Source organism: Crocodylus porosus, unplaced genomic scaffold (genome assembly GCF_001723895.1).
Source record: "Crocodylus porosus isolate Cpor-Errol unplaced genomic scaffold, CroPor_comp1, whole genome shotgun sequence".
In the NCBI taxonomy this organism is placed as follows: Eukaryota; Metazoa; Chordata; order Crocodylia; family Crocodylidae; genus Crocodylus; species Crocodylus porosus.
Window position 1 is genome coordinate 84,625,371 of NW_017728931.1, and position 23,483 is coordinate 84,648,853.

Genomic DNA, 23,483 nt, shown 5'->3' on the forward strand with positions numbered 1-23,483 from the left:
TAAATTCTATAAAAGCAGCAGATGTTAGCTGAAGTAGCTAAATAAAAATAGGCACCTAGTTACAAATAAAAGCTAAGAAAATAGTTTCATTAGACTTACAGATACTCCCATTCCTCCGCACCCCCGCCAAAAAAAAAAAAGGCTCAGGGCAACTTACAATAAGAAAGAAAAACAATTGTAGGAACAGAATAAAATATTAAAATGAAAAAACAAAACACTTTTTCCCTCCCACACTGGGGGGAGGTGAGGGAAGAAAAAGTAAATATATAAATAAGAAACAACCAACAAACCAAAAATAACAAACGTAAAAGAAATCCAGCCCCCATCCAACTTCTGCCTCTGATCAAAGAAACCATATCTACTCTGCCGAACTCAAACTTGCTTCCCAAACCCTATTAAATACCTCCATAAAAGAAAACAAGAATTTCCCATGTCTACCCACTTCCATGTAGGGTTATAACTACTAGTCTCCAGACCAAGGAAAAGAAACCATGTATACAATACTTAAAGAGCAGAGTCTGAAAATGATAAGGGGCTACCTACCTACCCACATATAAAATGATTAAATGACAAAGGCACAATGCGTAGTGAAATTTTTTTTCTTTATTAAAGACATTATTTCTTGGAAGAGTTAGTTATAGATTATATGGGGGGGAAAAAGCTTAATTTAGTCTTAATTTACCACAGAACCTAATTCAGGAAGTGAATAGTGCCTTCCATTAAAGGTATGACGGGATCTGATCTCGGACCCCAATAATCACACTTCCTGCCATGCTACATGTGCATAGCAAGAGGTGGGATTGGGGATCAGATCCAAATTGTGCCTTCCTGCCAGTGCAGGTGCCTTCCTGCCAGCGTAGGAGCCTGGCAGGGAGCAAATTGGGTGGCCCAGCTTGAAGCGTCAGTCAGCACCTGGCCTGGCCACACATTCAATTTAAGGTGCAATAGGAACCAGCCACAAAGTTATTACAATATTTTAAGTTATAACTTCGTGGCTTTTCCCTATTTTATCACACCATTAATTGCACTGCTGGGTTACTACCAAAGATATGATTAAACGGTTAATCATGTTTTAAGTGTAATGTCTGCCAGAGGCCTAAAGTGAAGGATCAAGTATCAATTAGTGATACTAAGCTTTAGAAAAAGATATTTCAGTATAAAAGGTTAATTAAAAAGAACCTACAAGTTCAAAAGGAAACAGAAACCTTAGACAAAACAGATTAAATTTAAAGAATATGTAATGACAAAACAAGAAAAAAAATAGAAAGGCAAATATAAAACCAAAATGCTTAAATGGCATAACTTACAAGGTTATTCAAGCCAACCAGAAATCCCTCAAAATTTGCTAACAACAGAACAGAATAGCCAGATGATGGTAAGTGTGAGCTATAATGTAATTTAGAATTCCAAGAGGACCCTGAAAAAATTCTTGTACAGACACTGAGTAGTTAGGGAAGAGGCTAAATAGTATAATGAATCAAATACTGGCTACAGAGAAAGCAAGGAAACTGGATTAACTGGTCAATTCTCAAGGCAAAATGTTACCCATGGGGTGATTCAAGGTTTGGGATTAGGTTCCATGTGTTTCACTGTATTACTTAAAAAAGGGACAAGTACTGAGGTAGCAGAGTCTGCATACAATCATTATTTAGGTTAATCGGGACCAAAAATCATGAAGACCTTCTGAAAAAATGACAAGAAAGGTGAATGGGCAACATGTTGGCCAACAGTATTGCTGTCTCATTATACTAATGTATACTTGTTAAACTTATACATGTTTAAACTAATCACACACCTTAAATGATTCCAAGTTAAGGGTAACAACTCAAGAAAGTGATCTGGGCATTACCACAGGCAGCTCAATGAAGATCTCTATTCAATATGCAACTGCAGTCAAGGAAGCAGGCAAGACATTTATTTAGCTGCACAAGGGACTGAATGCTGAATACAGATAGTTATAATACCCTTCTATAAAAATCAGTGCTGCAGCCTTATCTGGAATAATTTGTCGAGTACCATCATAGCATTCTGAACATGAAAAGGGGGAAAATATGATCAAATGAATGGTATGGAGAAGGTAGTACAAGCACTAGTGATGTTGTAGCCATGCTACTCCAGAACTTGTGTGACAGCTAAGGATTTCTTAGAGTGATCTCTTTTATTGGACCAACTCTGTAGTTGGGAAAAAGTCAGACAACCTTTCAAATACAAGACATTCATAAGAATGGAGAAGATAGGGATTAGAGATTTTTCAAGGAGAACAACAAAAAAGAGGAAATACGGTTTTGTAAGTTTCTGTATGTAATTGATCCACATAACTTGGAAGTCAAGGTTTTGCAGTGGCATGCCAGATCAACCTGGCTTGGTTCTGTCTGAGGCAGGCTGGTGCTTCTTGACCTTTGATCCTGCTGCTACTTCCCCCTGACACCCAATTTTGCAAAGCCTGCTTCTCCTGCGGCTGCATGGTGCAGGTGGCTGCAGGGAGGTTTCATCTTTGTCACACGGCTGGGCAGCAAGGGGAAGCAGTGGCAGGAAGCAGCCTGGCTGGAAGCTCTGTGGACCAGATCCAAGGCTTTCATAGGCTGTGTGGTACCAACTCCTGACCTTACTCCATGTCATAATGAACAGGACCAAGAAGTTGAGACTGAAAAAGGGGGTGAATAATTCTAATAGTATAAAAGCCTTAGTCTGTCTGCAACACTTTATTCCCACTCTAATCACAATGTTTACTGAAACAACCAATCAGAGTGCTCTTCACAGACAGAAGTGCCACCATGACAGTGGGGACTGAGGGGCTGGAGCAGGGGAGTGATGCTGTGCCCCCCCAGTCTCCGCTGTCATGGCAGTGCCATCCCCCAGCAACGGGGAAGTGGGGGGAGGCAAAACAGTGGTGCTGGCCTTGCCCTCCCCGCTGTCCTCCTCTGCCTCCAAAGACCAGGGTCACAGTTGGGGTGGGGGGGGGGACAAGTCCAGCACCACTGGCCTCACCACCACTGTTCCAGCTGCTCAGTCCCCGCTGTCATGGCAGCGCTGTCCCCACCATTCCCCAGCAGGGCTGGAGCAGGCAGGTGAGGGCAGCAGCACTGGCCTCGTCCCCCTTCTGGGCCCTGCTCCTTGGGGACAGAATGGGATGAAGGAGGGGAATGGGGCTGGACGAGAAGCGGGGGGCAGGGGGGAGGAGGGGCCCACCAAGGGGCCAGATGCAGGGGTGGGGTAGGGGGGAGGCACGGGGCCAGAGGCAGAGTAGTGGCAGTGCAGGATGTTGGGTGCCCCAGCTCAACCCCCTGCTTCCCCCAGTTCTTCTTGATGGGCAATTGGCTAGTATAGGAATAAAGAATATCCAGAGCTGTCATTCTGAAGGGATGCTCAACTTCATGGTTCAGGGTTAAAGGAAATCTCTATTTATTACAGATCAAAAAGAGGCCTTAATTTCTCTGCATTTGCCTACTATAGTCTCTTAAGCATCTAGTGCTGGCTACAATCAGAAACAGGGGCTGCTTGCAGACATTAAAAAACCCTGTGCTTTACTAGAAGAAGCAGTGAGTTACTTTGACCCAGTTCTATAGCATCTGTATAGATTGGATACTTCAGCAAGGTGCAGCTTTTTGGCACTTATCTAAAGCTAATTCAAATCAGCCTGTTAGATAAAAGCACCGAAAAAGATCCACTAAAGCTCCTAATCGATGCACACACTGGGCATCCTGGGTCCAACCAACACAATGCCTCTTTTGGGCATGTGCTGGGCTTGTTGTGGGAGCGCACAAAGTTTAAAGTAAAGGGCTTTTTTGTTTTTAAAACATCTGCATGCACCCAGAATGTAGCTAGACCTCAGGTTGCTAGACCTCAGGTTAGATACAGATACGGCAATTCCATTATTCCTATCTCAAATCGTGTGCTGCTTAAGCATTTGTTTTATAGTCACTGAAAACCTTAATGAACTTAAAAAAATCCCAAGGAGTGTGCAAAAGCAGTTACAAGTAGCTGTACAAGGGTCATTAATAGACCTGGTCAGGACTCGACAAAATTTGTCTTTTAGATTGCAAAGTCTACCTGGCAAACTTCAATTTTTTTTTCACAACACACTGACTGACTGATCCATTTTATTCAACTGACTCATGAATATTTGGTATTTTAACTTTTTGATTTGAGACCTCGATATTTTTTCTAAGTTTTCACAGAACCATTCCCTACGCAGCTGATGTCCTTCTACCAAAGGATTAGAGTAATACCCAGATAAGATCTATAGGTGGCAGCACAATGTTACTTAAGCCTGTACCAAACTCTGTAAATGATCAATTCCCTCTTTCTAATTTTACAGATGAAGGCTTACTTGATTTCACTGTGTGTACACAAGTGAATGGGACTGAAACATTTACTGTTAAATGCTCTCTACATTTGCAATTCGTTTGTGTGATATTATTATACATTTTTTTCAAGTTTGCAAGTTACCCTGTATTAACCTCTCTCTATACTCAATTACAGAAGTGACATTTAGCTCTTTAAAGTAGATCTTACTCTGATAATTGCACAAATTGATGTCATTGCATAAAATAGCTCTTTCGAAAAAAAGTTGAAAAAATGTAAAAACAGGGAAGGAAGGGAGGATTATTAGCATTACAGCTTAAGAAACTGTTGGACTAAATAAAAGAATAACTAGAAAAGTAAAATGGTTTGGAAATGTATGAGTAGGTAACCACCTCAATCATGATGGAAGTGTGCTGCACAGTAGCATCTTGGTATTTTTCTCTTTTAATTCCCAACCCCACTCCACTGTTGTAATTGGTTGAGGATGGGCCATGACAGCTCTGCTGTTTGCTCCTGATCAGTCAGGAGGCAAAGCTGTAGTTTTAAATATGCTGCTGTTTTTGTCTCCTGAGCGATCAGCAGCAAGTGGCAGGGCCACCAGGACCCCTCAGCCAAGAGAGGCAACAACTGCAATATATTTAAACCCACAGTTTTTGTCTCCCACAGATCAGAAGCAAGCAGAGAGGCAGAGCTGTTGGGGCCTCTATGCAAATCAGCTGGGGGATGTGGGGAGAACGACACAACACGTGGCAAAAGGAGCAAGATTAAAGGAGCCAGTGTGCAGCGCACTTCCAGTACAATTTAGGTAGATCCCTATTTATGAGGAATCAGAAGCCAGGGTCTCTTGCTAAAGTCTCAACTCTCTCCTATTCTCATTGTTGTAATCCAAAGGAAGAAGCCCTACTACAGACATTCTTTATATATGGAAGTGAAAGTCAAAACATTTTTAGCGAAGGAGCTATAAATGCACATGCAACAGTTACTTTCAGAAAAGGCCAGTATTATCATCCTTTATGTTTAATAAAGGTTACTGAATACAGAGGATGCTATTAATTCTGTCAGTCTATTTTAATACAGAAAGCCTGGAAGTCCTTACCAGGAATAACTCACTGCATGCAATAACTGATAATAGACTGATGATCATGTTAATGCCAGGACTACTTTTTCATGTTCCTTCTAAATAATGTGCCCTCAGGAAAATAAATAGATTTTTTCATTAGGATTTTTTTTAAAGGAGAAAAGAAAACAAGCTACATAAATGAGTACGGGGGCAGCAGGGGGCAGGGGGAGAGAGGAGGAGCTAGTGCTTGTATCAGTGTTTTGGAGACAATTATAGGGTGGGTGACCAGTGGCCAATGGTGTTTTGATTATTCTATTTGCCCTTCTCTCCTAAACATGAGTTTAATAAATTTTATTAAATTGCAACTGACAGATGTTGGCAGTACACTTGCCTGACCTGAGGTGGTTGTGGGGAGGTAAAGACCCATGCTTTTGGCATGTTGGAAAGGAAAAAAACAAAACTGCTTTCACAGTTGCCACTGATAAAAACCCCTATCATTTATTGGGTCAAACCATACGTGCATCTTGCCTAATAACAAGTCACATACATAGTGGTAGAGAGCAGATGCGGAAAGGCAGACTGAAAAACTGGATATGACCAGAGGGTTTTCCACTGTTCCTCTCTATCTTGCAGCCTCCAGCATTCAGAAGTCTAGGGTGTTCCAGTTGAGAGGCTATATCCCTAACTCCCACGTTTAATTGCCACAGATGCTCCTTTCCTCCAAGAATCTGTCAAATCCCTTTTTGGAATCTAGTTAAACTGTCAGCTTCCACATCTATCTGGTGGCAACGAGTTCCACACTTTACTTACACGTTGTGTAAAAAAGCGTCCTTTTGTTAGTTTTAAACTTGCTACCTACTTGTTTTATTTATGACCCCTAGTTCATGTACTGTAAAGAGACAGTAAATCATAAACCCCTACTGACTTTCTCTTCACCATTTAGTATTTTGTAAACCTTTATCGTATCCCACCTCAAGCATCCTTTTTTCCAAAATGAATAGGCCTAGCCTTTTTAGTCTCTCCTCACACAGAAGCCCCTTCACACCACTAATCATCCGTATTACTCTTCTCAGTATTTTCTTTAGTTCTTTTATATCCTTTTTGAGCGGGGCCTAGAACTGGGCACAGTATTCAATGTGTGCCAGATCCTTCTATAGTTCCTCACAGTCTGCCTTGGTCTTTACCACTTTGAATAATTTTGGCATTGACAAATTTGGCCACCTCACTACTCACCAGCTTTTCCAGATCTTTTATGACTATGTTAAGCCGCGCTAGTCTTGACACAGATCCCTGGGAGACCCTGCTGTTTACTTATTTCCATCCTGAAATCTGACCATTTATACTCACCATTAGAAATAGGTGTAAACATAGAAAACAAATTTATGAGTGGACCTTCCCTGTAGTCCTTTCTTAAGACCCTCTGATGGGGAACCTTGTCAAAAGCTTTCTGGAAGTCTAGAAATACTAGGTCAACTAGATCACCCCGATCCACTTGCTTACTGACACCTTCAAAGAACTGTAATAGGTTGGTGAGGCATGATTTTCCTTTAACAAAACCATGTTGATTTCTCCCCAGCAAGTCATGCATGTCTCTGTGCTGAACAATTTTTTTTTATTATTATTGTTTCTATCAGTTTTCCAGGAACAAAAGTTAGATTCACTGGCCTGTAGTTCTGTGTTCCCTCTACAGCCTTTTTTAAAATATGAGTCACACTGGCAAGCCTCAAGTTCTCTGCTACCAAGGCTGTTTTTACTGATAGATTGCATACTATAGTTAGTAGTCTTGCAATTTTTGATCTGAGCTCCTTTAGGACCTAGGGTGAATGCTCTCAAATCCTGGTGATTTGCTACTGCTTAATTTATCAATTTCCTCTATGAGTTCATCTTTTGAGACTTCAAATTAGGTCAACTCCACTGACTTGTCCCTAGAGAATAGTGAATCTGGTGAGGGAACCTTTCTAACATCTTTCATAGGGAAGACAGATGCAAAGAATGCATTTAGCTTCTTAGCAATGGGCCACTCATTTTTTAGCACCCCTTTTACATCCTGATCATTTGAAGGCCTGACTCACTCCCCTGGCAGGTCTTTGAATTTTTTATTATTGTTTGAAGATAATAAAAAATTATCATCATCTTCTGTGTCTCTAGCAAGTTTCTCCTCTAAATGCTTTCCTAGCTTGTCTTATTACATATTCAAAGGACCTGGGAAAATTATCTGGGGTTTGTTCTCCTGGTAGAAAGCCTTAGCAGGAGGTGCCTAAACAGAGGTCTGATGTGCACTTGAATGATGAACCCTTGAAGAAGAGAGAGCTTCAGTACTGATGCTATACAGCCAGAGGGGCCCTGTGCACACTTCTTAGCATGCTCCACAGACTCCCTCAAGTCTGCATGGAAATAAGATAGCAGCAGTGAATAGCGTAGCCCTGATTGGCTGAGAAACTGCTCAGTCAGCCTGTCACCCAGCAACGTAATTTGGCAGTGTGAAGTGGGCGTGTTCTGTTCCCTGTTCAGCTTGGGCGGTAGAATCTGGCTCGAGCGACACACCGTCTTGGGGGAGGGGAAGGAAGGGCTGTCTAGCACACCCTGGGATGCTGGCGGATTATGCTCTGGCTTCTCTCAAAAGAGTAAGCTGTACTGGCGTTTGCTCTCCTAGGGGAAACTCTCCCAAGATTGATCTAACCCTGGCTGTTTCCATGTTATTTTTCACTTGGAAAAGCCATTTTTGTTCTGGAAAAAAAAAAATCCTGAACATCTATAAACTCATGGCTTCTCCTGGGAGAGCAGCAACTCTCCCAGGAGAAAGTGAATGTCTATACTTGGCTAATATAACTAGTAACAGAAGGCCTGTGTTTTTATATCTTTGACAGAACTTAAGTCCTGGACGTATTCTGCAGAATACATAGGACTTTGATTACAGACAGCATTTGTTAATCAGCTTCCATAAAGCTTAGCCTCCTTGGGTCCTGGGCATGAAGAACTTCAGCAAATACTGGATGAGGAAAGAACAAACACATGGAACTGTGTTGAGACCTCAACAACACCGACTTCACAAGACCATGCAGAATCCTCCACAGATACAGAAATAACATTAAATCCCAAGTTTGCTCCCCATGTGAGCTTAATGCTGGTCCTTGTTTCAAGGTATTCTGGGGTCACCTCACATTAGGCAGAGTAGATCAGGATCACTGTTCAATACCACTTCTAGAATAGGTCCACTAGTATGGGCATTTATTGTAGCCACTGGGCCATTTTTCTTCTCTGATATAAAAATTTCTCCTAAAGGAAAAAATTCAGGTAGTGTGATGTAATGAACTAAATGGCACACTGCCACTAAATTAAAAAATCACCATGGCATATCACCGTGATGAAAAACAAATATGGCACAAAGCTTCAAAATTACAATTTGAATAGAGAAAAAACCCCACCAATCCAGTTAGTCAACAGTTTACTGATGTAGAAAGACAGCAAACAAAGGGAAGATGTGTTCTGAAATCAGTTAATAATGCTGCAAGTCTGAACAAACTACAAGAGTAGTCATCCACACAAAACCTCCATTAAACAAGTCACAAAGGAAGCTTTCAGAATCCATTTATTTTTATTTCACTATGAAGCAGGATGCAAGATCCAATGAAAAATAAATGACTTAATACAATTTTTGTCCAATTTGGAAAGAATTCCTTTCCAGAAATGTTCTATTCTTCTCACTTTTACTGTTAGATTTTTATGTTTTAATTCAATATAAAAAATGTGCTTATCCTATTGGAATTAGGATGCTATTTTTAACAGTTCTCTTGCCTATTAATCTAAGAAATGGAAGCAATGCTTACTCACTTTTATAAACTGTTTTGAGACTGCAGCTACAAAAAGGTGGTGTAATGTTACGTATGTACTAACTAAAAAGCAAAAAGTTTAAAATTACACTATTCCAGCTACCTTTGAGCTTCATCTCCCAAATTTAAAATAGTGTTCCTATCAGTAGTGTTGGGGAAGAGGTGGGGTTGTATGCACGGAGGGGGCTGGGGGCAACCAGGGCAGCAGCAGTAGTCACCACCTTTGTGAGGGCAGGCAAAAAAATAGCCACTGCAATGCCTGGCATGGCAACAGTTGCTGTGACCCTGGCTTCCCTGGGAGAGAACTGCGCTGCTATGCCTCTGGTTCTTATCTAATAGCTTTAGATATACACACTCTTACATAAATGTGTTAATGAAAACTGACCCAAATAAGACAAACTAAAACTATTTATCCCACACAATGAGCATACTTCACCCTACCCATCAGGAAAAACTAAACCTGGTAAAATTTGCCCCATCAATCTCTGACTATACCAGATGATATCTTCTCTTTTAAAATATTATTTTAGTGTGTGAGGACAGGGTTGTGTCTAGAAAGATATTAGGAAAAAAACCCAAAAAGTAAGAGCAAAGTCTGTATTTTCATTTAAAAAATAATAATAAATCAGGATTCCTTAAATTTCACCAGTTGTCTGAGAACGAATTTCTTCTGTCCAATACTGCTTTGAAGTGGTCAGAAGAACAATATTCACATAGAGTACTCTGGAATAATTTCACTGACAGCAACTAATAGCACAACTCCCTAGTGAAAAAAGTAACAGGTATGAGAAAATGTCTTCATAGGTTTACAGATATAGTAATATTTAGGTTTATTTTTACCACAATCAATGGCTAACTAAATTTGTAATTACTTTTCATAATGTAGGTTACTGCTGCTCAAGGTGAATAATATCTTCAAGGGTTCCTGACAAATTAACCTATCTACTTACATGGTACAGGATAGCCAGTTAAAAAGGAAGAAAAAGTAAAAAAATCCATTGACTATCACTTCATTTTTGGCATCTAAAAATGTGTTCAGTCTTGTTCGAAAGAACAAAAAAATGAAGTGTTATACTAGACTATTAGGAGAAATTCACCAGATATTTCACACTGTATGTATACTGACTCTACATTACCTTTTATAGTGAAACTGTTCAACTCATGTCACAACTTTAACAGGCCAAAAATAAATGCTTTTGTGAGGCAACATAAAAATATTGTTGTTAAAGGGTCCCCAAGGGATAGAATGCACTGTATTGCTAGAAAGGATATCTGGGTTATATTTCCAGTAAATTGATCTCTGGCCCATCAGAAGGCGTATTCATCATGAAAGCAACATGCTCACCTCCTGGGAGTGGAGGGCTGTGGCTGACATTGCTTAATCACTTTTCACATCTGATTATAATGAAGCACTGACAGGCTATGCAGAGTTCCATCTAGTTCTCTTCAGGAAGGACGACTAAGAAGTAGGACTGAGGGAAAATCCTTTGGGTTCTTGTACAGGAACAAAGGTGTCCTCCACCCATCCCCCAAGAAAAGAAATAAAATGAAACAAGTACACTATAAAAATTAGAAGATAGATGTATTTTGCTCTAACATATAAAACAGAGGTTCCCAAAGTTTTGTTTACGGAGAGCCATTTGAGTGGGACATTGTGATAGGGGCCATATAACATAATTAACCTGTAATAAAATACCTTTATGTCCAATAGGATGCAACACTGTTGGCCACCTTTAAAAAGGGTCCCTTCCTAGGCCATAAGACTTTGTTCATAGACTGCACTTTGGGAACCTCTGATATCAAGTATTATCTTATAATAAATGGAAATGGATATTATAAACTTTGATTTACAGATAAATTCATACCAGTCACCTGAAACACACAAATGAATTTTGGAACAAAAAAGCCACTCCAGATGCTCGCATTTTATATTGTTCTTGAAATACAGTTTATAAGGAAGGCTACTCTAATTCCACTTCCTAGTCTTCCATAAAAAGAGTAAAAAATTCAGGAAAATGGCAGTTAAGTGCAAGGTATTTTTGAGTAATAAGATCTCATCTTTGGTATGTATGTCAACATTTTAATTACTTCTGGTTTACTTAATTCCAAGATTAAGTCAGGGCACTTCCTTCCCATCCAGGATTTCAGTGGCAAGTGGACTGCAAAAATGTACCCTGAAATATCTACATAGTTCTGCTTTATTTAGAAGTAGGGAAAAGTGATTAATTTGGTCTGGGCATTTCTAAATTTTTAAAGGGAAAGAAAGCATGCAGACCAGCTCTTCCCAGCTGTTTATTCAATAAAAATGTTATAATGGTTATCAGAATGAACAAATACATTCATTATGTTTATGAGAATAGCAGAACAGATTCTCAGCAGAAAACTGGCAATCAAATCACAAACATACTGATGACATCTTTGGACAAATAATTTAATCTATGCCTCAGTTTCTTCCACTGAAAAAGTCAGGTAAGACAATGCCTGCCTAACTCAGAAGCATGTTAAAGACTGTGCGCTGCACACCTCAGAAACTAAAGATGTGCTCCAAGAGTCATGCGTTTTGTTATAAATGTCATTATTATTATCTAGTCAGTGGACCTACAATATACAGCATGGTTATACTGATATAAACTTTTCTTTCATAACTGTTAGTGGGGAGTGTAGAAAAAGGAGAAATGATGTGGGTCACATCTTTTTCCTTCCCTTTCAGTTTATATGTCTTGCAGCATCTCTACATTTTTTGTTCTCCTCTTATGTGCAAAATCCTTATGAAGTCATGCTATGGTTGATGAGGTAAAAGAGTATAAACATGCATATGTGTTTGATAAAGGAATAATTTTCTCAAATTAGAATGGTTTCCTTTCATGTCTAACATTTTTCATAAAGTGCCAAATAGAGAAAAGATTAGAACCTTGTTCAAAGGATCACTTAGGTTCTTAGGCAAAAATTTCTTTTGCAAGTGGCTCCATGTATGGAGTGTAATTTTAGGGAAAGAGTGAAAGCAGATATGAAAAAGTCAATTTTTCCTAATATCCACAAGCAGACCTGTTATTTTCCAAGTTTCCATAGCGTCCTTCCGTAAACGTATTGCAATGCAAATCAACCCCCCATTACTTATTTTTTTATGGAACAAGCCAAGTTGACTCTACTCTGAAGCACCTACCTGTATTGCAGAGTTCATGAAACATGTATTTCCCAAGTTACTTAGGCCACAAAGCCCAGGTTGCTCATTGTGTCTTCCTGGCTCTGAGTAATCATAGTTCTTATAAGCAGTGTATGAAGGGAGGCAATAATTGGAATTTTTCACACTAGAAGAAAAAAACAAATGTTTTTTACAATGTAGTCACACAATCTGTATACAAATTATATAGTACTGTATACAAATTATGAAGTGATTTAAAAGTTAGAAATTACTACTAACTAGATATATTCTGTATGTAGCTATAGCAATTCAGCTTCTCAGCAAACCCGCCCCCACAAACGCAAATCACTCTTCACCCTGCAAACTCAATACTTTAGTATACCACAATGAGCAAAAACAGACTACTACTGTATCTTTCTACCCTTGTTCAATAGGAGCAGCTTCACAGCTCACTCCATTCTTCATTGCTCCATCAAATTTAACACACTCAGACTTTAGACACCACCAGCAGCAATAGATCATTTCATTTATGTCCCTTCTGCATCCTGCTACTGTAAGAGTGAGGACAGTAGAAATGGGAATGAAGAGTTGTGCTTCAGTTACAGGTGAGATCTGAGATTTCCAAGGCCACAGTGACATCACTGCCCTGGTGCATTGGAGGTTCTATTTATAGCTTCAATGCTAAGACAGCATAATCCGGCATGCAAATGCAGGGGAAAAGCCTGGAGTGATAAAGGAATGCACAAAATGCCTACCAGCTACTTCTTTATAAAGCTCTATTATGTACCTACTTGGTGAGACTGAAGAAAAAACAAACTGTAATAGGTAGTACTGGCTAAATGCAAAGTAGTTTATTTTTCTGATAAAACACAAATACTAAACACGGAAAATAGTAAAATAAGCACTTCTGAAAGGACTAGGAGGGCAAAAGGATCCAGTAAGACGGAATGCTTTATCATCTTACATACAGTATAAAAAAAGGTTAAATTCTCTCTCAAATTGTTCCAGTTACCAATTATATGAAATATTCATGATAGCAGCTCTGGATAAGATTCAAGAGCATTTCTGCAATCTTTAAACATCATTTCACTTTAGAATAAACCTGAAAATGATTTTGAAGGTCACTTGCTCAGAGTTAAGTCTTACAAGGAAAGAATAAACAGTGCCAATGAATTTATCTGGATAAACAAAAAATAAAACACACACCTGGGCCCTATAATCTTAAACGTACAAGTGGATGGGAGAGTGGCTTATGGGGACCCTCACCACACTGTTCCAGTCTTATACTCTATATACTCAACTGAAATAACAGGGAGATTCCACTTCAATTCCTTGCAAGTATTATCTATTTTAATATATTAACAACTGTTCTGCTGGGTTAATCTAAAGAATTGTCTTTAATACTGAAATGTCTCTTTTAAAAACAGGCTGCTTTTTTGAATATGACAAAACAAAACCCCCATTTTTCTTCTTTCCCAACAACAAACACATTCAAGAATCTAGCAAACTGCATAGTTCTGGAAAAGTGCTCTCAGTTCCTTGGAGAGGAACACTACAAGCCAGTGAATACACCTTGCACCTGAGACACACCACATACAAACTAAACATGCATTAAGTCTGGCTTGCCCTAAAATTCATACCATGAAGTGCATTTGTGCCTGAAAGCTTGCAATTAAAGAATTTTTTTTTGCAAAAATCTTGTTGGTCTAATAAGAGATATCATCTCTACTACGAGTCCCTATTACTGTGTCCAGAAGAATTTAGGCAAGTATTTGCGCAGACTAAACATATAAATAATTTTCAAAGGATTATCATGATATTCTACAGTTTGTTTGTTTTTTTAATAAATCAAGTAATTGTCATCAGATTAAGATAAACCTGATTTTAACGTGTCAGATAAATCACGGAGGCGACAATCGTAGCCATTGATGTTCTATAATGCCTTCTATCAAAGTTATGTAGTAAATATAATATTCCTGCAGCAGTGGAAAATGAAAGGAAAGAAACACACATGTCCACAAACATTCACGCAACTGGTGCAATGCTTGTGCTGCTTGACTTAAACATTCTAGTATGTGATTCTCAGCCAGGATGCCCAGGCACACTGAAGTGTTGTCAGATACTTTGGGGAGTGCTGCGAGCTACGAGGAGATATGCAGATTTTAAGTAGATACGCCAGGCTCAGGCTTGTCCTTACTTAAATGATCCCTACTGCCCAGTCACTGTAAGCACTGTAATATATACATTAGTTTTTAAATTTGGCTGCTACTCAATTCACAAAACTTATGGAGAGATGCCTTGAGTCTAAAAGGGTTGAGAACCACTTCTCTCGTAACAGGTGTGAGGAACTATTACAAGCATTATTGTCACTAGGGAGCTGCAGCAGGCACCCTGCAGAATCGCACAACAGTGAATCCTGTCACTCCTTGAGCTAAATGCCCTGTGCACATGGGAATCATGAAGTTTTTTTGTGATATCTGCTTTGCCACATGAAATCTCAGTAGAGTACAATATACAGCATATTTACAGGGGTCTACTAGGCTGATGTAGGGTCTGTAGGTTTAAGGGTAAAGACTCACTGCCAGTAGAGCATAATCCAGTATGCAAATTGAAGGGAATAAGCTCGTTTCAGCCGTCAGCCTGCCATTAAGGGCAAAATGTCTGTGAAAAGTGCGTGCAAGTGCTGCCTACTCCCCAATTTACAAATTCCAGGTTATCTGGAGAGTGCCATTTGTCTTTTCACTCTTTCCTTTCACACAGTATCTTTACTGGGTTTTTATATGCGCTACAGTCCTTTCCCACTAACAGAGGGGCAACTACAGGAATCTGATGAAGTAAGCTGCTGCTTACAAAAGCTTATGCATTTCTCATTTAGTTAATCCAGTTGTTTTCAACACACACCCTGGAAAATGCCAGTGCTTAGATTAACACTTGTTTTTAGACTACAGAAAAAATAAGCAATTTATCTGATGCAGACTCAGAAAGCTACAACTAATCAGAATATTTTTAACACTGTGGATTCTTATTTGAAATCTCTGGCCGCAACTGGATGAGTGGAGAAGTTTGGTTCCGTGGGGACAACTAGCAGTGGGACATTTTGTGCCACTGCTAATTGTCCCCGGGGAAACCCCATGCCATGCATCCTCTGGTGTGCGGCAGGTTACCTCAGGTGGGGTAGGGGAGGCTGGGCCAGCACAGTTGCCTTATCTGTGGTCTTGGGAGCTAGGGAACCTGCAGCTGCTTCGCTCTTGCAGCTTGGAGCCTGGCCAGCAGCTGGAGTGTGGCTCTGCTGGCCAGGCTCTGATTCTGGGCAGCACACACTGGCCCCACATGCACTGCGCTGCTTTTTTTCTGTATTTTTTTTTTTTGGCCCTTGAATCTCTAGGGGTCAACCCCGCTCCCCTGCCCCGTGCCGCAAGTTAGCAGCACGGGAAACATCTATATGTGTGATGCCACAGATGAGTCTGTGGGCCACATACCACATGACTGCACTCATTTGGATGTGGCCTTTGGGTTTATCTTGTGAACTGCATGTAGGTGTTTACATATCTAACATTACTAATGTTATATGGAACACTAAGAAGGATCTCGCAGCACCCTGGCTGCAAAAAAAATTAGGTTAAAACAATGGGACACCTGGAGCCTCGGAGAACTAGTTATTCTAGTCTGGACTTCAAACGCTCCATAACCAAGCAATTAAATCACCCTACAAAGAACCAGAAGCTGCTGCTGGAACATCCCTTGAGAGAAGGAGCTAGAACTCTTAGTAATAGACATGGTCTGCCTTAACAATGGCTGTCTTACCAATTGGAACAAAAAGGCAGGATTGCTGTAAGAGAATAAGTGTACTGAGTCCCTGAAAGTACAGACCAAAACCCAAAAGGAGCTCTTGGGCACTGGATAACAACCAAGAGAGAAATTAGCACACAATCTTGTGAGATTTTACACCTATACACCTCTTGAACTCTGCATTTTTAAACCAGCCATTCTGCTAAAGTCCATGATCCTTGCTTTAGCTGGTTTAATCTGAAGGATAAAAACAGTAATATTAATGTTCACAGCTTTGTTGGAACTCTTGTGGAGTGTGCAGTTCCTACTGATGTGGTTTGGAAGGGCCAGTACTAAGATATGGGACCTCAACCTTTACAGCAAAGAGTCTGGTATTTTAATAAGTGATGCTAAGTGTTCTGTATACCAAGAATATGTTCAGAAGCCCGTAATTTTGAGGCAGACTGGACTGTATTCAGACCCAGCCAACCTAGGAACATGAGAGACCTTAGGCTATTACCACATCCTGGGAAGATGCAAAACCAAAAGGGGGAACTCAGCAAAGTTTACATAAGAACATCTCTCCTTACTCATGTTTTAGCACCTAGATTGTAAGAGACCAGAATGTTTTAAAGAAATCTAAAGCTTGGTTGACAGCAAGAGAAATTGAAAATGTCCGTATACCTTCACAAAAGTTATTTTCTCTTCACTATAAGCACTGTACATGTGCCTCCAATCTAACCTGGCAGAACCATTTCTACAGGTGAAAAGTTAATTATTATATTCTGTCCTCCTTGGTGTTTCTACTGAAGCTATGCTACCAGTCTTCTGTAAAGATCTGACCAACAGAAAGTGATACAGGACTGACTGTTGTCAAATGGAGAAGACTTTTCAGTTTGGACCTGAAAGACTATATGCAATTTTTTACTTGCAATCACTGATCCTCTATGGTATAAATTCTGGTTTTACTCCTGAAAAGTTTCAAAAGCACCTTCTGCCAAAAAATGTATAGAACATATTCAATAGTTCATATTACAGCTTAATAGAAATGATAAAGAAAATACAACCTAAATTGGGCCTTTCTTCTTTTCTGCAATTACCACTAGAGTAAAATATACTACTACCCTGTTAATGATACCCTTTCAAACTTACTTGTTAACCAGAGAGTACATTTAATATAATATTGAGAACCTTAATATAATATTCTATTGCATTCATGACTGACTAAATTAATTATTAAATACACTAATTTGCAAACAAAGGCTTTGGTCCTTCAAACACTTATTAAATACTAACTACTAACATATAAAAATGTGTTTAAGTTTTTGCAAGACTTGAACCTTAGTCCAAGCCTCTCTCAGAACATTTACCAGGCTAGCCAAATCTTCTAGAGATGTGTGTCAAAACAAAGAACTATAAAATATTTTGTAGTTTTGGCCTTCTATTTTTAATCTTTTTCAGAACAAACCTTATGTTATATTCTCATACAAGGAAAAATATTTAATCATTACTACCCATCTCATCTGATCCAGATTTTGGGGTTAAAAGATATGGTTCTACTAGACAGAGTAAAACAGTCATAACATGATTGTGCTTGGGTGCCTGTACAGACCACGGGGTTTATCCTCATTACATTAAATAGGTTTATCAAATTTAAACTTGTTTATTTTGGAGCATCACACCAGTGTTTGCATGCACTTGGTTTTCAAAATAATTAAGCTCGGCCCCTGGCCAGAGCCAAAGGAAACCGAGATGGTCCAGTGCTGCCCCCCAACCCATGCTCTGCCACACAGCTGTGGGAATATGGAGCTAGCACACGCCACAAGGAAAAACACAAAGCAGGAACAATTTGAAAGTGGAAGCAATTCAAAGAGGTGAACTACAAAAAAATTCACAGGCTATCTGGTGGACAAAGAGGCTCATTACAGATCTTTGAGTGCCTTTGTTTTCGCATTCAATGAATCCATGGATGCAAAGCTTTAATTTGCAGCAAGCTAAACTAAACTATGTCTGAGAAGTTTTACTTTAAAGCACGAGAAAGACATTTAAAGTGTCCAGAAAACCCACTCACGCAAACAGTCATGCTAGTGCAGGGCAAGAAAGGGCAAAAAATGTGGCATGTACAAAGGCTCTTTTAGTCTATACTAATGGAGTCCTGTCTTTTTTTTTTTACTTTATGATCTTTTTGTTACTAATCACCCACTGCTGCCATTACCACCATCCTTAAAACAAAAGATATCCTCAGAAGTGCAAAAGAACCCCATAATTCTTAAGTATACAATTCTAACAGTATTCCAAAGATTCTGACTTCAGTACATGAGACCAGAAAGAGCATTTGCTTCAACTGAGAAGCCAGCTGCTACAAATATAGGCAGAAAAATTGAAACATACTAGATGGTACTAATGGAGACAGAACTGACACTGAACACATAACTGAGTAAAGTAGAGAAGGCACTATTAGTATAAGAATATAAAGAAGGAAAGTTTCTTCAGACAGGATGATGTGGGGTAGGGAGAGGGGAAGAAAATGGGAGGGAATTGATTTAATCTCACTGATAAAATTTTAAACAATACAGAAAAATGCTAAGATTTGCACTTGAAGCTAAAAATTCTCAATGTACTAAGTGAATATTCAATGTTATGAATATCAAGATAGCAACAGATATAGTTTCTCCCTGTAATTAATGCTTCTTAAACATATATTTAACTTTTGTGAAAATAAAACATTAATTAAAATTTTAAACAATGAATTAAGCTACTTATTGCCTGATTTTAAAGAAAACCAGTGAATTGCACATAAATATCTGCATGTACCTATACTATATGGTGCGCCATAAATGTACTTCTATTGCTTAGTAAATAAATGTGATTATATCCAAGCTTTAAAGTTTAAGCAGCAGCTTTTACTTCAGTAGACAGTACTACCAAAATAGATTACCCAAATGTATTTTTCAACTGTTTAACTCTTGAATCTCCAAGTCCAATTTTAAAAATAAATCTAGGATATTCTTCATGACTACTAAATTCCCAACATGTCTAAAATCTTAAGCTAAAGCATTACAGAGTTGCTTAAAACTTCTGTTTTCTGTGTGGAAGTCCTCAACCTCAAAAACTCATGTAGCTGATGGAATTGAACTTCAACTTCCAAAATTCTAATGTTTGGCTTTGCAAAAAATTAAAAAATATCCATCTACAAATGTATTTTTTGAAAACTGTAAACACTGCTAATTGGTTCTATAAGTACTTTCTAAAATATTACTATAGCGTCTCCATGGTGAAGTTACACATAATCTTTTCAGTGTTTGTTTTAAAAAAGTATTTTCATAAGAAACAATGACTCTGCCTGTGTAGCTTTTGATGTTACAAATTACTTTAAACAACAGGAAAGGGATTATTAGCTTTCCACTACTAGAGGCTTAGCTCCAGTTATGTGGTCAACACATACCCATAAAATACAATTTTTTTCCCTATTACACATTCACATACCCAGTACGGTAGACTGCATTTAAATACATGGATTTGAACTGTTTAACAGTGAAAGTTGGGGCTACTCACAACTGGTAGAAGCACTAGTGACACTTCACCTCTTACAAAAAAATCACTTCTGATAAATGCAGTATTTAACTGGAAGATATTTATAAAATATTTAATATTTATATTTCCTCTTTAAGTAGTTAAAGTCAACATCTTTGAGTCATAGCGCACAAGTTTGGAATAGTATTTTAAATGAAGTCTGGATGGAAAGTTTAAAAAGCCTCTTCATTTCCCCCATTTTACCTTGAACACTGGTATGATCTGACTACAGGCATCTGAAAATTGGTTCACCACAGGTTAGGTTGCAGAAAAACTGAAACTATTTCAGCACTTACTGTTAGTTTTTTTCTATTACCTGTACATAATATGAAGTGAAGTGATCAGAGACTAAGGTGGCCACTTGACAGTTAAAGTTCTTCTTTTAGAGTCTTATCATATTAAATGTACCAGTTACCAAATAATTTGTCCAAGTTCAAATATGCAAAGTAAAAGAAAGGAAATAAGTTTTTACTTTCTTAAAGATTTGTCTTTCATTGAACCCTCTACTTGCTGCAATACATACCTAAACACAATATTCCATGTCAAACTGAGCTCACATTTCAGAGACTATGACAGATGCATTAGACCACATATATTAATTCAGTCTCATTTGGACAGTACAGCCTCATCTTTAAACGTATGGTATTGTATACTGTTGTGATACCTTAAAGCAGTGGTTTTCAATCTTTTTTAGTCTAAGTACCCCTGGCAGCTGGGAGGCAGGGACAGTGCATGGGCAGGCGGGGATAGAGTGGCGCTGCCTCCCCAGTGGCAGGACAGGGCCAGGGCAGTTCACCAGGATGCAGTGAAGCAGAGGCACCCCTTTATGGGGCGGGGAAGTTCACTGAGCTGGTGTGTGGTGATGGCGGCCACCATGTGCAAGCTTCCCTACCCTGAAGGGGGCGCCACTGCCCTCCCCCCTGCCCTGGCCCTACTCCTGGGAGGTGGCAGTGCTCTGTTCCTGCCCACCCATGTGTACTCCCGAGGACTGGCCCACGTGCCTCTAGTTGACAATCCCTGTCTTAAAATATTGAGGGACTAGAAAAGGATCTATCATCTTAATTTGGAAGTACTTACAGAGACAATTCAGTAAAATGGGACAGTATATAATATTGTTTACAGCATTTTTATATATTTAACATGATAAACTCTAAGCAAAGTCTTTAAAAAAACACTGAGCACTGTAAGAAAGTGTTCTAGTCTCTAATAAACTGAGTAACACATACTGTCAAACACCTTTAACTAGCTTTCGTTTCTGAATTTTGTCTTACTCGAACACAACAGGGTACTGCACTATGAAATACGGAATCTTTCAAAGAACTGCAATCCAAGTACCAAAACAAATCTAAAGCAACCTAAAAACTATAAAACAAGGTCATTTCTCATATTTGGGCGATTCAAATAAAGAGTTCTTAAGATACATTGCTTACTTTCTGTTGATGTTGTTATAATTATTTGATAGAGATGGAGGGATCTTTGGTAAAGTTGAAAAATTGGATGCACCTGGGGACCTTTAAAAATATGAAAATGTTAAATTAGATAAAAATGTTGAGATTAAAATTAATCATGAAAAAGAAAAGGCTAACAGATGAACAATGCATGTAAATAAGCATGAAAAAGTTCTTATGAGCAGAGCACCAAAAGTCCATGAAAAAGCTTTCTAGCCTCAAAATGTATTTTTTTAAAATTAAAATGGATTTCATAATTCAAACTTTCATATCACACTGGATATCAGTTATCACTTAAATCAGCTAAAAAGCTGACAAAAAGAAAAAAAGTCAAAATATTTCTTTTGTCTGCACTGATAGTGTGGACACATTTCATTTCTCAAAGTTACAAAAAAGCCTAGAGGCTTTCCTAATTTTTAATTAATCTTATGTAACTTTTGAAATGAGATATGAAAGTGTCAGCTGTGACTAAAGCATAATATTCCAAAGTGAGAGTGCACATTCAGCCATTTAAAAGCAGCATTTAAAACTAACTGTTTTTAACAAATGGACTTTTAACAGCTAACGAACATTAACATAAAATTTCTGGAGATGCGAAGGTTATCTTTAATATGTATTTAGCCAAATGTAAGTGTATTACTATATCCAGTTACTTAATTCTAAAAAGTTGGATATGTTGAACATTTTAAACACTAGATAATTCTTTGAATTGTAATGACTGAATGAAATACAGCATGATCTTGCAGTTTGCTGTTTTCCTTTACTTGCAATTGACTCAGCACACGGGCCTCACCCAGATCCACACAAATCCATGGAAAAAACACTGGAAGACTTAAATGGACTTTTGGAATTAGGCTCATTCAGATCATTAAAAAAATACAGCATGCAAGTCAGGCAGTAAGCATTATTACATATGATTTTACGTTTTCAAAAAAAAAAAAAAAAAAAAAAAAGGTGAGACATGCATCCTGTTTGACGAATTTTCGAAGTCAGATTTGTACACTACTTGCATAAAATACTGCCACTGGGAAAACACTCGATTATGAAAATAATTTTGGTCTATTATTATTATGCCACTTTTCCATATTATAATCTAATAGCCGTCTCCTTCATGGACAATACTGTCAACAAAAACAGGAACATAAACAAATTCCAGCAGAGGAAAGTTATAAAGTATTATGAAATAATTTTCTAATTGACCATTTAAACTCAAGTTAAACTGAAACTGAAATTAAAGACCATGGACTCTTTAAATTAAAACACAAAGCAAGCTGAATATGTCATAATTGATAATAATGTTATGACCAAATTCAACTATTTTGTTATGAATAAAAATAGTAAGGTAGTCTACCAAGTACCATAACAATTTCAAAGTCAGATTTATTTAGACTTTTCCTCCAGTGAAAAAATAAAAGCACCAGTTAATTTTGATTCCGACAAAGTTAAAACTCTTAGCTGGTGAAAGAGCTATTTTCGAAAATCTTTAAGTAAAAACAAAGCATTTCTTAAGAAATATAAACAGCTTAATAAGATGTTATAAGTCACTCTTGCCAAAAATACTCTTAGAACTGTTTGTACGTACTAACACTGATAACAGATAACACTATCAAGAAAAAGGCAATCAATGCTGTGTGTCAAATGCAACTACTTTCTCACACATGGTAAAATCACATATGAAAGGTTTTTTTTTCCAAGCTTCTAAAAATATTTACATGAAGACATCCAAACAATGGACAATAAAAAAGTTTCAAAACACAAAAGCTGATAAGATTCAAAGGTTGGTCTTTATTTTTAATTTTTGTCTTCCTTTTTCCTTTTAAATGGTAGTACTCTAGCAATGGTTAACTAAGCAAGATACAGAGAAAATGTCAAATATTTTCTGTCAAAATATGAATGACAATTTCAATCCTCTGTCTTAATCACAGATGGTTCAAATACATGAATGCATCTTCCTGAAATGTAATATGAATGCATGCAATAGGAAATAATAGTTTTACTGTTACTAGTGGTGTTTTAAAAACATTAATTTGAAAAGTTGTGACCAAAGAATATACCAATCAGCCAAACACTAACAGATAAAAATTAGGAAGAGGACAAGACAATTTTTTTGTTTTAAAGCAGGATATCCTTAACTTACTACGGTAACACCCATATTTCCTGTGAATAATATAGCAATTCCCCTGAAGGGAAACTAAAACTAGTTAAATAAGTTTATCCTTAAAAAAAAAAAAAAAATCTTTCTTTGCTTTAAACACAGTTGATGAACACTTTACTCTTTATTCAATATTGAAATGTTATGCCTATTATACTACGAAATATTTGCAAAATATATTAAAAGATGATGTAAACAAATATAA

The 23,483-nt window shown here is 38.1% G+C and overlaps 1 protein-coding gene across 4 annotated transcripts in view; it reads right to left on the bottom strand.

Moving 5' to 3' along the window:
* The window catches only part of USP15 (ubiquitin specific peptidase 15), a 101,443-nt gene that overhangs the window by 21,040 nt on the left and 56,920 nt on the right, over positions 1 to 23,483 (bottom strand). For 2 of the 4 annotated variants that reach the window (XM_019543316.1, XM_019543315.1), the window contains 2 exons: positions 21,109 to 21,189; positions 12,359 to 12,503 (listed from right to left, as the gene is read on the bottom strand). In XM_019543316.1, coding sequence (XP_019398861.1) covers positions 12,359 to 12,503; positions 21,109 to 21,189 — 226 coding nt within the window. The remainder of the gene's footprint in view (positions 1 to 12,358; positions 12,504 to 21,108; positions 21,190 to 23,483) is intronic. The other 2 variants (XM_019543318.1, XM_019543317.1) reach the window with 1 other exon arrangement.